The sequence below is a fragment of the Nerophis lumbriciformis genome, linkage group LG19, assembly GCF_033978685.3.
Source record: "Nerophis lumbriciformis linkage group LG19, RoL_Nlum_v2.1, whole genome shotgun sequence".
In the NCBI taxonomy this organism is placed as follows: Eukaryota; Metazoa; Chordata; class Actinopteri; order Syngnathiformes; family Syngnathidae; genus Nerophis; species Nerophis lumbriciformis.
In genome coordinates this window covers 25308571-25322509 of record NC_084566.2, presented here as the reverse complement: position 1 = coordinate 25322509, position 13939 = coordinate 25308571, and the positions used below count along the sequence as shown (strand labels likewise).

The 13939-nt window shown below is 38.7% G+C and overlaps 1 protein-coding gene across 5 annotated transcripts in view; it reads right to left on the bottom strand.

Moving 5' to 3' along the window:
• myo10 (myosin X) overlaps window positions 1-13939 on the bottom strand; it is a 166105-nt gene that overhangs the window by 25861 nt on the left and 126305 nt on the right. For all 5 annotated transcript variants that reach the window (XM_072915215.1, XM_061979123.2, XM_072915216.1 and 2 more), the window contains 11 exons: window positions 12634-12737; window positions 12418-12547; window positions 12167-12285; window positions 11944-12090; window positions 11738-11838; window positions 11598-11664; window positions 11388-11480; window positions 11248-11316; window positions 10999-11081; window positions 8580-8688; window positions 8162-8242 (listed from right to left, as the gene is read on the bottom strand). In XM_072915215.1, coding sequence (XP_072771316.1) covers window positions 8162-8242; window positions 8580-8688; window positions 10999-11081; window positions 11248-11316; window positions 11388-11480; window positions 11598-11664; window positions 11738-11838; window positions 11944-12090; window positions 12167-12285; window positions 12418-12547; window positions 12634-12737 — 1103 coding nt within the window. The remainder of the gene's footprint in view (window positions 1-8161; window positions 8243-8579; window positions 8689-10998; window positions 11082-11247; window positions 11317-11387; window positions 11481-11597; window positions 11665-11737; window positions 11839-11943; window positions 12091-12166; window positions 12286-12417; window positions 12548-12633; window positions 12738-13939) is intronic.

Here is a 13939-nt window from a genome sequence, read left to right as displayed (position 1 = left end):
AGTGTTAATGGGGGACAACAATGTATACGAACACCTTAGTCTTCATGGAGGACATCAAAGTCCACAACATCTCATGGGGGACAACAATGTCCACAAATATCTCAGACTTCATGGCGGACAACTATGACCACATACATCTCATAGTGGACAAAAATGTCAATGAACATCTCATGGGGGACAAAAATGTCCACAAGCATCTTATTGTTCATGGGGACAACAATGTCTATGAACACCTTAGTCTTCATGAAGGACAACAAAGTCCACAAACATTTCAGTCTTCATGGGGGACAACAATGTCCACGAACATCTCAGTCTTTATTAAGAACAACAAGGTCCACAACATCTATTGGGTGACAACAATGCCCACAATCATCTCAGTCTTCATGGGGGACAACAATTCCCACGAACATCTCAGATGTTACGGCGGACAACTATGACCACATACATCTCAAGGGGGACAAAAATGTCCACAAATGTCTTAGTCTTTGTCATGGTCTGGGGGAGGGGTTGAAGATAGCTATTCTACTTCTCTGCTAAAAGACTGAGCTCTAAAGCCATTGAAGAGGACAAAAGGGGGCAAGAAAGTCCACTCCTGTGGGCTTTGGTAAGTAAAAAAAAGAAAAAAAGACAAGCCAACAAATTTATGACGACATCAATAAAGTCAGGTTACAGGCAAGAAAAATATCCCAAAAAACTGTTGGTCTGTGTATCAATTGTTGTACGTTTGTACTTACACTAAGAAGTATGTTAAAATGCATTACACTGTTAGTGACTGGATGTTGCAGCACTTAAAATTCGGACTTTTGAGGGTAAATATGGTATTGTGATTTCAGTAAGTGTACATCGACACAAAATGGGACAGTACTACACTGTCAACATTCTCACTCATTGGAACTAAGTACACAGAGTACCAGAGGTGGGTAGTAACGCGCTACATTTACTCCGTTACATCTACTTGAGTAACTTTTGGGATAAATTGTACTTCTAAGAGTAGTTTTAATGCAACATACTTTTACTTTTACTTAAGTATATTTATAGAGAAGGAACGCTACTTTTACTCCGCTACTTTTACTCCGCTACTTTTATCTACATTCAGCTCGCTACTCGCTACTAATTTTTATCGATCTGTTAATGCACGCTTTGTTTGTTTTGGTCTGTCAGACAGACCTTCAAAGTGCCTGCCTTACTGGTGACGTTTCACTTCGTTCCACCAATCAGATGCAGTCACTGGTGACGTTTCACTTCGTTCCACCAATCAGATGTAGTCACTGGTGACGTTGGACCAATCAAACAGAGCCAGGTGGTCACATGACCTGACTTAAACAAGTTGAAAAACCTATTGGGGTGTTACCATTTAGTGGTCAATTGTAGGGAATATGTACTGTACTGTGCAATCTACTAATAAAAGTTCCAATCAATCAATCAAAAGTGTGAAGGAAAAAAGATACTTTTTTATTTCAAACGTACATCCCGTCAAAAGCCTAAAGACTGAATGCACAGTTACTGTCTTCACAATAAAAGTGCCGCTCCACCGCGCCTGCGCTTTCAAAATAAGAGTCTCCGAAAGCCAGCGCAAACAAGCTAGCAAGCTAAGGAGTTTGACGCCAATATATTTCTTGTAAAGTGTATAAAAACGAATATGGAAGCTGTACAAATAAGATGCCAAAAACCCACCACTTTCATGTGGTATTAGACAGAAAGGAGGAACTTTTCTTCTCCTCCATTTGAAAATGTGGACGCTATCATCACTACTGTCTGATTACAATCAACGCAAGTCATCAGAATCAGGTAATACACCAACTTATATTCTTGTCTTCATGAAAGAAAGGAATCTATATGTGTTAAACATGCATGTATATTCATTAAAACACCTTTAACATGTAAACAAAAACAGCAAAATAAATACATATAAATTATATACTGTATATATCAATGTATATGTATGTATATATATATTGTATATATCAATGTGTATATATATATATATATATATATATATATATATATTTATATATATATATATATATATATATGTGTGTGTGTGTGTGTATGTTACTCATCAGTTACTCAGTACTTGAGTAGTTTTTCACAACATACTTTTTACTTTTACTCAAGTAAATATTTGGGTGACTACTCCTTACTTTTACTTGAGTAATAAATCTCTAAAGTAACAGTACTCTTACTTGAGTACAATTTCTGGCTACTCTACCCACCTCTGCAGAGTACACAATATACTGTTTGAAACCACAGCAAAAGTCACAAAGTTCCTCTTTTGCACTTGTCATAAACACTACAGACACTAGAGGGAATTTGTTGTGATGTTTGCTATGGAGGGTTAGTTGTTTTGGTACAATGTTGGTGGAATGTCCGAAATCTTCCAAGTTTCAATCGCAAAAATGCTTCAAAAGTAAAAGAGACTCCAGTTTATTGAACTGAAAATGATTGGAATTGTGCTCTCCAACAGAACTGATGTAGAAGTTTATTTGAGGATTAATGTGTATATAACAAAAAGTTTTATTTATAGTCGAACGGAATGAGATTGCAGGGATTAAATGAAGCCTTTCAGTCGGGCCTCTTTGCCACCTTTAAGGAACATTTGCAGTTTTTTGTTTTTTGACTAGTTTTATGCAGATACGACAATGTTGTCAAGGTGACCCTCCTTCACAGAACTGCAAAAATGAGTGACACCTCTGTAATGTGCATGCCAGGCCACTAGTTGCTGGTGTCACTACTCAGTGGTTAGAGTGTCTGCCCTGAGATCGGTAGGTTGTGAGTTCAAACCCCGGCGGAGTCATACCAAAGACTATAAAAATGGGATCCATTACCTCCCTGCTTGGCACTCAGCATCAAGGGTTGGAATTGGGGGTTAAATCACCAAAAATGATTCCCGGGCGCGGCACCGCTGCTGTCCACTGCTCCACTCACCTCCCAGGGGGTGAACAATGGGATGGGTCAAATGCAGAGGACACATTTCACCACACCTAGTGTGTGTGTGACAATCATTGGTACTTTAACTTAACTTTAACTTTCTAAATTAACAAGCTTAGTGTTTTTCCAGCTATTTTATCAGCGTGGTGGAGCCTTAACTGCACCACCCTGCCAAAAGTATTAAGTTTTCTATATAGCGCAAGAGGACAACTCGGAATGCAGCTTTTGAGTATTTGTTAAAGGAGTGATCTATCGGTTGGTTTGATTAATCTAGTAACTGGATAAAACACACTTTACAGTATATCCTCAATGCATATTTTAGGAAAATAGTTTAAATAAACAAAGATTTTTCTGCTTGCCATAACCTTTTGTTCTTTTTTCTAATAAATGCACACCATCAACATTGCACTTTTAACATATGTGCAATAATAATTGTAATTTTAAAAAAAAACTGTTTATTGCCACAAAAGGCACCCACACACACCAACTTTCATGTGCGCTCGATTGCAGAACCTGTGCAGAAGCTATGTTTGCATATTTAAAGTTCCGTGCACTCCGTGCCATCTAGAGTTTATACATTTTTATTACCCGGAGTTACACTCATTTTTATTATATTTTCCTAATCAAAGCAATAGAATATAACATTGAAATATTTTTTCCTAATGGAGTTAAACGATTTAATCGATTGATCGCCGGCAGCCCTAATGACAACAGGATTCTTTCATACACAGGGCAACGTTTTGTATAATTAAACAAAACTAAGTATTTACATGACAGCGTGTCATAGCTTTCTGTCTCACCATGGTCCCGTTGACAATTTATCATGTGCTCTCCATATAGCATGTGGAGGAGCGATCGCATTCATTCAATGAGATGTGTTTATTTGGACTTCTTTTATAATCTTTCTATTATGAAAGTCATATGTAGCTGTGGAGCAGCTGTTGCAATACAGTAGAGACACAGACAAGCGCTGTGTGCATGTGTGCGCCCTTTTTTCCCCAGTGTAGAGGAGCGATCGCGTTAAGAGTAGGCTACGCTGCATGTCAGAAACACTGACACTGCACAAACATCACAAACAATAATGTGTCGCTTCCTAAACTGTTTTCAGGCTTCAAAGTGGATTTGTGGTGTAAACGAGCACTCAAACTGAGACCAGGTTCATTAGCTTGAAAAGGCCCTCAATGCTTCTGCCATGTGATCAGCACGTCAACAAGACAAAGTGTTTGGATCAAGAATGTCTCTGACCGACTTCCATCCACCAGAAAATGCCACACAAACATCACAACAGTTCATCAGGAAGATGAAGAAATAACTAACTTTTGTTATCACCTTAAGGCCAGCCTTTGTATAACAGCAACAATTCCATGCTATACACATACTAGTCCATACATGATGTATTACTGCAATGGTTATATGTTATACACATACCGGTACATACATGATGTATTATTGCAATAGTTCCATGTTATACACGTACTAGTACATACATGATGTATTACTGCAATAGTTCCATATTATACACATACTCATACATACATGATGTATTACTGCAATAGTTCCATATTATACACATACTCGTACATACATGATGTATCACTGCAAAAGAGCCATGTTATACACATTCTAGTACATACATGATGTATTTAAGCAATAAGTATGCTAACAGGAATCCACAAAAAACACACTGACTGATTGCATTGAGAAGCGAGCTTTACGTGCGCGTCCAAGCTGATAAAACACATTATTCCACTGTGCACACACATTCAGAAACACATACGCGTGCACACAAAATGCATCAGGTCTCACCGTGCATCTTTGCTTCAAATCCTGCAACAGCACAGTCACCGACGAAAAGATGCAAAACTTCAAGAAGACACACTCCGTCTCATAAGAGTCAAACTGACACACACACACACTCTCTCTCACTCTCTGTGGCCTAACAAAGGGTCTCAAACACTCCCACTGTGGAGATGGGAGGGACGTGGTTACCATGGCGATAAGTCTCCTGCTGAGGCTAATTTGTGCAAGACACTTGTAGGGCCTGGCAGAGGGACATGTGTGTGTGTGCGCGCATGCACAAGAGAGGCTGTTTACGTTCAAACGCCAGTCTTAGGACAAGTCAGTGAATTAATTCTAGTCATTCTTTCATTCATCCTAAGACTTTCATTCATCCTAAGACTCAAAGGCTTATTAGATTTGATAAGTCTTACGATGGCAACAAAGAATATTTAATTAACATACCTCGACTAAAAACCTCTTCTTGTTCCTTTGTTCTATAACAACAAGACAATTGGAGGATGTTTTGTTTCCTTTTTAGTTTCAGAAGATTCAGCTAATAAAGGCAAAATCAATGGTAAGAGTGTTTATTTATGCGTCATTGTCCACATGTGATGGTGCACAGTCAATAATTATTGATCTTTCACAAAGTCCATAAAGCATCTGTGAAACTGCTGTATTTACACTGCAGGCCAAAGTGGCTCAAATTTGATTTTTTCAAAATCTGATTTTTTCCAGCTGACTGTTTATACTGCAAGTAAAATGTGATATTTATTAGACTCCAGTGTAAACTCCAAGGTGGCCTCTCCTCGATCTGTGTATGCGCAGTTCGATAAAGTGAATAGGATTCTGTAAATGTACTACTACGACTTTGCAAAATAAGTCACCACACCTTAAAAATTAGTGGTTTTTTTTAGTTGAAAATAAATGGATATAATACATAAATGGATATACAGTCGTGGTCAAAAGTTTACATACACTTGTAAAGAACATAATGTCATGGCTGTCTTGAGTTTCCAATAATTTCTACAACTCTTATTTTTTTGTGATAGAATGATTGGAGCACATACTTGTTGGTCACAAAAACATTCATGAAGTTTATCCTCCTTTTACATTGTCCCATTTACTCTCTGTAAAGCACCAGTTCCATTGGCAGCAAAACAGGCCCAGAGCATAATACTACCACCACCATGCTTGACTGTAGGCATGGTGTTCCTGGGATTAAAGGCCTCACCTTTTCTCCTCCAAACATATTGCTGGGTATTGTGGCCAAACAGCTTAATTTTTGTTTCATCTGACCACAGAACTTTCCTCCAGAAGGTCTTATCTTTGTCCATGTGATGTCAGATGAAACAAAAATTGAGCTGTATGGCCACAATACCCAGCAATATGTTTAAAGGAGAAAAGGTGAGGACTTTAATCCCAGGAACACCAAGCCTACCGTCAAGCATGGTGGTGGTAGTATTATGATCTGGGCCTGTTTTGCTGCCAATGGAACTGGTGCTTTACAGAGAGTCAATGGGACAATGAAAAAGAAGGATTACCTCCAAATTCTTCAGGACAACCTAAAATCATCAGCCCAGAGGTTGGGTCTTGGGCGCAGTTGCGTGTCCCAACAGGACAATGACCCCAAACACACGTCAAAAGTGGTAAAGGAATGGCTAAATCAGGTTAGAATTAAGGTTTTAGAATGGCCTTCCCAAAGTCCATGTCAGAAAACCTACAAATTTAGCTGAACTGCACCAATTTTGTCAAGAGGAGGAGTCAAAAATTCAACCAGAAGCTTGCCAGAAGCTTGTGGATGGCTACCAAAAGCGTCTTATAGCAGTGAAACTTGCCAAGGGACATGTAAGCAAATATTAACATTGCTGTATGTATACTTTTGACCCGGCAGATTTGGTCACATTTTCAGTAGACCTATAACAAATTCATAAAAGAACCAAACTTCATGAATGTTTTTTGTGACGAACAAGTATGTGCTCCAATCACTCTATCACAAAAAAATAAGAGTTGTAGAAATTATTGGAAACTCAAGACAGCCATGACATTATGTTCTTTACAAGTGTATGTAAACTTTTGACCACGACTGTATATGTGAAATATAATTTGTGAGGGTTCTTATCTTTTTATGGCTGTTAAGTAGAGGAGACGCCTATCTATCTTCGCGTGAATCTACGTTAGCTTTATTTTTCAACTAATTTACGTCAACAACTTACCCGATGTACGTATACAAATAAGTTAATATGCCACAGCGTACACGTCATTTCAAGTCCTTCAACAATTTGCGCACTATTTACTAGTGATGCATCGAAACCGAATGTCGTGATGTGTGTTTTTTGTCTTTTCCTGCGCACACAAATGACGTACAGTAGCTCGACCAAAGATGAAGCAACAGTCACAATGGAGGTCCCATTCAGGTCGCATTCCCGTTTAGACTACAGTCACATTTGAAAAGATCATATTCCAATTGGATTCGGACTATCTCCTGATGTGGCCCAAATCTGATGCGAAAAGACCAGATTTTAAGCACTTTGGAGTGTTTACAGTGGCAAAAAATCTTATCTGTGTCACTTGAGGACAAAAAAAATTGGATTTGGTGTGCAGTGTAAACAAGACATTGTGACATCATACAACAATCAATAGGACTCATGCTAATATTAAGAAACAATGCTAATGCTAACACCTGCTTAATGTCATCTTGCTAACTTACTGCAGGCTAACTTACTGCAAAGTTGACATTGAGTAATTCAAGTGCACAAAAACACATTATCTTAAACACTGTGTCCTGCTCACTGACACCTACCTGCTCAGAACTGGAAGTTCTATACAGTATTGAGTTAAGATTTTAATACAATTAGTTGAGGCGTCACCCTGGCAACAAACCATCATCCGTGATCTCATCAAGGATAATGTTATTTGCCTTTCATGTAATTAATACACGGTTTAAAAACTTATTGCGTAAATACAATGCAAAAAAAGCTGACAAAAAATAAAAGTACTACATTTTAGGAAAAAAATACTAAAAAGTAGTAAAATTATACGTCCATGCAGCTATAGTTAATTTTACTTGACAAGACATACTATATTAAGATTTGTATATTTAGAAATCAACAGGATTTTTAAGATTAAAAAAAGGCATCTTTAGGATGTTGTAGAATCTTTAAACATGATTTTATACGCAGGTAAAACCAAAATATCTTATTCGAATAATTCTTCTCTCATTTTTACATTTTTGAACTAGAGTAGACAAAATATAATTAGTCATGCTCAAATTAAGATTATGATGTAAAGTCATTGACTAAAATTTAGTAAAGAGCTCTTAAATCGAGGGAAATTTCTAGATCTTTTTAAAAAGTCTTAGCAAGTGGCGAATAATTTGCAGTGTACTTGCTTCAGTAAGTATAATATGTGCAATGTGTATGTACTTAGTTCCTGTTTGGACCACAACCCGACTCACCTTGTGTGTGTTAGGTTTGATGCATCGGATGAAGAAAGGATTGGAGGTGCTGAGCGTGGCCATCAGGGCGTGCAATGAGTCCTGCAACGCAACACTTGTGTTAGTTCAATGCTTTTAAAGGAGAGTTGCACATTTTAAACATTTAGTTAGCTTTTCGAGTATGTTAAATAATTTAGTTATAATAATAATACTAATATAGTAAAGACTAATAGTAAAACATGTTACCTATACCACAAAGCTGAGATATAGGTTGATTTTTCATTTACATGTATTTTAATAGCTAAACATTTTTTCACCCTTTAGACTGCTAAATAAATTCAAATGTAAAAAATATCAAACCCCCCTACATTTTTCATATATGGCCCTTAGTGTAAAATGAATGCACAGCCTTGTGTTGCATGCTGCGTTTTTGACCCACTTTGAAGTGGGAGCTAACGGTGGGTCGTCTGTGCTTGCAGCTGCTCTTCAGAGTGTCCTGCTTGTTGCGACTCAGCACGTGCTCAAAAAGGTCGTAGACAAAGTCCAACCTGGAGGAAGACATTAGAAACATGACTGTAAATTACTCTTAATACACACTGAAGTTCAATTTGTTAGCACACAAGAACTCAAAGCCGTTGGTGCTTAAATAATGGTGGATGGATATAACATGTGCAACACATACAGTGGAAGACTAAAATACTACTATGCAATACATATACATTATCCATCCATCTATTTTCTACCGCTTGTTCCTGGTCACGGGGGGGCTGATGCCTATCCAAGCTGCACCCGGGTGGAAAGCAGGGAACAAACACCCTGGTTCACACACAAATATGCTACATTGTCCCATACATTCTTCTTAACACTTTTTAGTCTAGAACAAATGTACTTTGATATGAAGGAAGAACCTATATTGATGTAAAATTATTGAAAGCGTTAATTAATGAGTGGCTTTTCATAGCAATATTAGGGCTAAACCTAATGATTTTTGACACCCTATTAAATTCATTACAATTGTTTAATGGATTTAAAATTAGCTTTAATGGTAAAAAAAAAAAAAAAAAAAAAAAAAAAAGGAAAAATATCATGCTTTTTTGGATCATATCCTGGGCTAGTTGCATGGCAAGACAACCACTAAATTATTCCTATACGTCACTTAGGACGTTCTTCCGTTATTATTAAAAATGCACTACATTTCATGTGACTTCTTACGTGTTAATGTTAGGCTGTGATTGTGTAGCATTACACAACCATATCTATGTTCATAATAGGGGTGTCCTGATACAACTTTATCACTTTCGATACAACACCAACATTGTAGCCGATGCCATATCAGATGGAATCATGCATACCTGTATTATTTTGTAGTGTTGAATGTTAGAAAAGGCTTGATCAAGCGAAATTAGTTAAACAGAGAACAACAGTAGGTATGTGAAACATTAATCTATTTATTGTTATAGTACCAGTAGAATGGAAAAACAAGTTGACTTTATATGCTTACTTGTGTTTCATTGTATCCATTAAACCATATCCAATTGTATTTACAATCCGCTAAGTATGTGAAAATACCGTCTAAACATCACAAAAATGCCATCATTTCAGATGGTCATTCAGAATATTCCGGTCCGAATGTCTGCGGCAATTTATGTAGATTCGGGGTGGGTCCCATGCATTCTAAGTCGTAAATACATAAATAAATAAAAAGTCTGCTAACAATTAAGTCAATGGGGGCTGTCTATTCTGCTGCCAAAGTCCTCTAAATAACTATCCAAAACCCACCAACAAAACTCTATTATTTCCATATGGTGACCTGATTATTGACCAAATATTAGCAATATTGTTATTACAAGCACTATAGCAGACAAACTACTTTTTAGCGGTTCATTGATAACAGAGAAGGTACTAGCTTATGCTGCAGCATTGAGCCGGCCGGCGTCCTGCTGCTGCTGCTGCTGCTAATGCTACTGCTGCATGGCGTCTCGGCACGTCAATGTTATTCTAGATTATAAATCATTCCTATCATCTGGATAATAGGAGGATTTAGCCATAAATCTACAAATTGTCCATCTGTGACTTTCTATTTTATACCCAGGGATTGAGACAATGACAGAACAAAAGATGGTCCCTGCAGGCAACAACTATTCCTTTTAACCCTTTGTGTGGTTATGATTAATTCTTCATCAAACTGGGAAGATAGGTACATCCTAGCAGTCGTCATCACAGTGAGAGCAGACTTTGTACAGTAAGAAATCATTTCGTAGTTTGTATTTCTTGTTTAGCACTTAACAATACTTGCTTATATTGACACATGTGGTGTTTTAGACTGCAATACTGTTCAATTAAGCACACTTATTTCATATGTCTAGTTTCTTTGCTATTTTGTGCTGAGTTGTTGTGTAGCTGCTAGCTCCTAGTAGCCTACTATGTTTATCTTTTGTAAATGGCTTTACTAAAAATTACAAGAAAACACCAACTTTGTGTAATTATTGGAGGACATTTAGATGTTAAGTGACTGTTGATATCAGATTTCTTGCTGATATCGGACCGATATCTGATATTGGATCGGGCCACACCTGGTTTATACTAAATTTTTCCTTTGTTTATACTTTGGGATTTGCAAAATCCAAAAACATGCACCTGGGGATAAGTTGATTGGCAACACTAAATTGGCCCTAGTGTGTGTGAATGTTGTCTGTCTATCTGTGTTGGCCTTGTGATGAGGTGGCGACTTGTCCAGGGTGTACCCCGCCTTCAGCCCGAATGCAGCTGAGATAGGCTCCAGCACCCCGCGCAACCCCAAAAGGGACAAGCTGTAGAAAATGGATGGATGGATTTGCAAACTTTACAGGGATTCTCACCTGCTCTCCCGCAGCAGGTTGAGGACGTCGTCCCTGAAAGTGTCCCTGTTCTTCTCCAGTGTCCCCCTCACGTCGTACACCACCTGCACATCACCACAAGAGGGCAGCAGAGTTTTTACCTGTTAACGTTTAACTGCGACTTAAGAAAAGAAGCCTGTGCTGAAAAATAACGCTAATAGAACAACGATGGTTGACAGCAAAGTGACGATTACTATGGAGTAATTGTTTGGTTAAACATGAGCGTGTCACCTCTCCCGCGTAGTGCTTGACTCCAAAGCAGTGAACAGCAACACGAGGCTTCACGTAGAAAGGATTTTTCTGCAAGACAAAGCAAGCCGTTTAGATGTGACGTCAGCATGACTACGTGACCCAAAGAAAGGTGTCGCTACCGAGTGCTGGCTGTGCAGTTTCTCCAGCAGCGTGTCGTCTGTGGCTTTAGGGAAGTGACTCTCCTCATTCATCAACGCCAGGAGGCCCAGTTTCTATGGAAACACACGCGTGGGGTTTACATGCGCTCGGCTGTTCGTCCACGTTCATGCTTTTGCTGCTTTCTTTTTTGCAGGAAGAGAAGAACATGAGAGTTGTAGACAAGCACATACCTTCTCTATTAAGTCCAAGCACTCTCCATTGTCCATCCAGTCAATGTTGGACCAGACTAGACCTTCCCTGCAGGCAGCCACAAACAATCGAAGAGTTAACTTTCTCCTAACGAGGTAAAGCAGATGTGACCAGCACTTACTTGTTGTACTCCAGTTGCTCCAGGGAAAAAATGTGCTTGTTGAAATATTCCTGAAGCTTCTCATTTGCATAGTTGATGTTGAACTGTTCAAAGTGGTTCACCTGCACCTCAATCATGAAAGAACATCGTTAGAGTTAACTGTTGCTTACTTGGATAAATGATGGATTATCTGGTGTGCTGCACTTCTTGTGGTTCTTCTGACCCACCTCAAAGTTCTCAAAGCCAAAGATGTCGAGGATGCTGATGGACTTGAAGTCGTCTTTGCCTCGAATGCGACTGTTGAGCTTGCGGATGATCCAGTTGAAACATTGGGAATAAAGTGCCATGGCCATGGAGTCTCTGGAGTCCACAGCCTGGGTGAAGACACTTCAATCCTTTTGTGCTTTCAGACTAGCCTGTCCGTGTAAAAATGTTCACTTGTGAACTGACCTGCTCTACAGTCAGAGGAGTGGAGATCTCCTCCCCCCTGAGGATCATGGACCTGTGGGTGAGAACTTCAGCCAGCTGATCTGAGTTCAGCCCCAGGAGCTCCGATGTCCGACTGAGAGCTGTGAAGGAAAACCACTCAGATCACGCCACTTGTTGGAATAGTTTACGCCACTTTGTAAACTATCTGGACACTTTATTAAGTGCATGGGTGGAGTTAATGAGCAGCTGGTAAAAGTGCGTAGAAAACTAACCAGACTTGGACATGATCTGTGCCCCTCCTGCCGTCATGAACTCGATGTTCCCGGCGTGGAGGATTCCCGCCAGAAGGCGCAGGATCTCGCCGATGTTCTCTTCTGTGAACTGCATGGTTCTCATGGCATTCTGGGATACACACAATCATGTGCCATTGTAAGTGGGAGTCAAGAATGTGTTTTCAACGCATGTTTAACATTAGCATGTTAGTTTACCAGAACATCTTGAAAAGTGCCTTTGTCATTGATTGTCTTGTCAGCGGGGCAGCTGGACTGGGTCAAATAGTGGTAACCATCAGGTTGGTTCAGACCCAAGGCCTCTGCAACACCGCATGCACACACACACACACACACACACACACACAGACACACACACACACACACACACACACACACACAGACAGTCTTTTACTGCTGTATACTGTTAGTTTACATATTTGTATTTGGCCCATTCCACCAAGTTGGTGCCATTTGTTTGTAATTTTCTACTTTTTTCAAATCAAAATGAAATCTTATGAAAGTGTGTATTGTCCATCACAGGCATTTTTAACAAGCTTCCTTCTCATTTGAGTAACAGGATTGAAAGAAACAGGAGTGAGTTTTTAGCATAGAGAATTAGCATACACATTCACTTACGATTGCCCAACCTTTTGTGTTTTTTTTTAAGATATGAGCCGTCTCGATTATTATTTTTGCTTTAAGATGCAAGCAAAAATGTGGGTTAGGAGCCAGTTTCAGATACTTTCCCACCAATAGTTGCATAGCCAATACCACTGTGAATCCCATGAGATTTGACTAATGTAACAATCGCTAATATTTGCTAACAGCTAGCAAGACATAACTTTGTTTTACCAACTAAGGGAGAAAATAAAGTTACTTTAAAGGACAGTGCTGAGAAGAAGTGGATGATATCCGTTGAATTAAAGAAAAATAGTCATCGACAAAAAATAAGCAATGTGTGCATGTAGCTGACTTGGTATATTTTTTTTAAACGCGGGAAAAAATGGAAGGCAAAGGATACCCTAAAAGTCCGCTCTTCAAGTTAAATGCTGTACATTATTATTACATCACTTCATAAAACTATTTTATTGTATTGTTTTTGATATGATATTCTTCTTATCTAAAAGTTTGTTTTTCTAATTCAAAAGCATGTTACACAATAACATTGTGGAGTTTTTAAAGCGCTTCAGCACGGACGAATACATTTTCAAAATTGATAAGAAATACTCCACAAACATTTTGGGTTAAGAGCTTTGTCACAGAGCCAGTTAGACTCATGTGTCAAGGCACATGGCATTTATGTTGACACTAAGCACACAGTGACTCAACAACAACACAATAAAATGTTTTTGAGATTTTAACTCCCAGTCATAACGGAATATCCAGAAAAATAAATGAGTTAACTTAATGATTCCTTTTGTTCTTCCATGGTCTGTAGAGGACATTACTACTTCTCAGAGAAGTAGTAATGTGTTAGGGTGACAGGACTGAGTGAAATCCCAGAGACATCACTTAAGTGTGA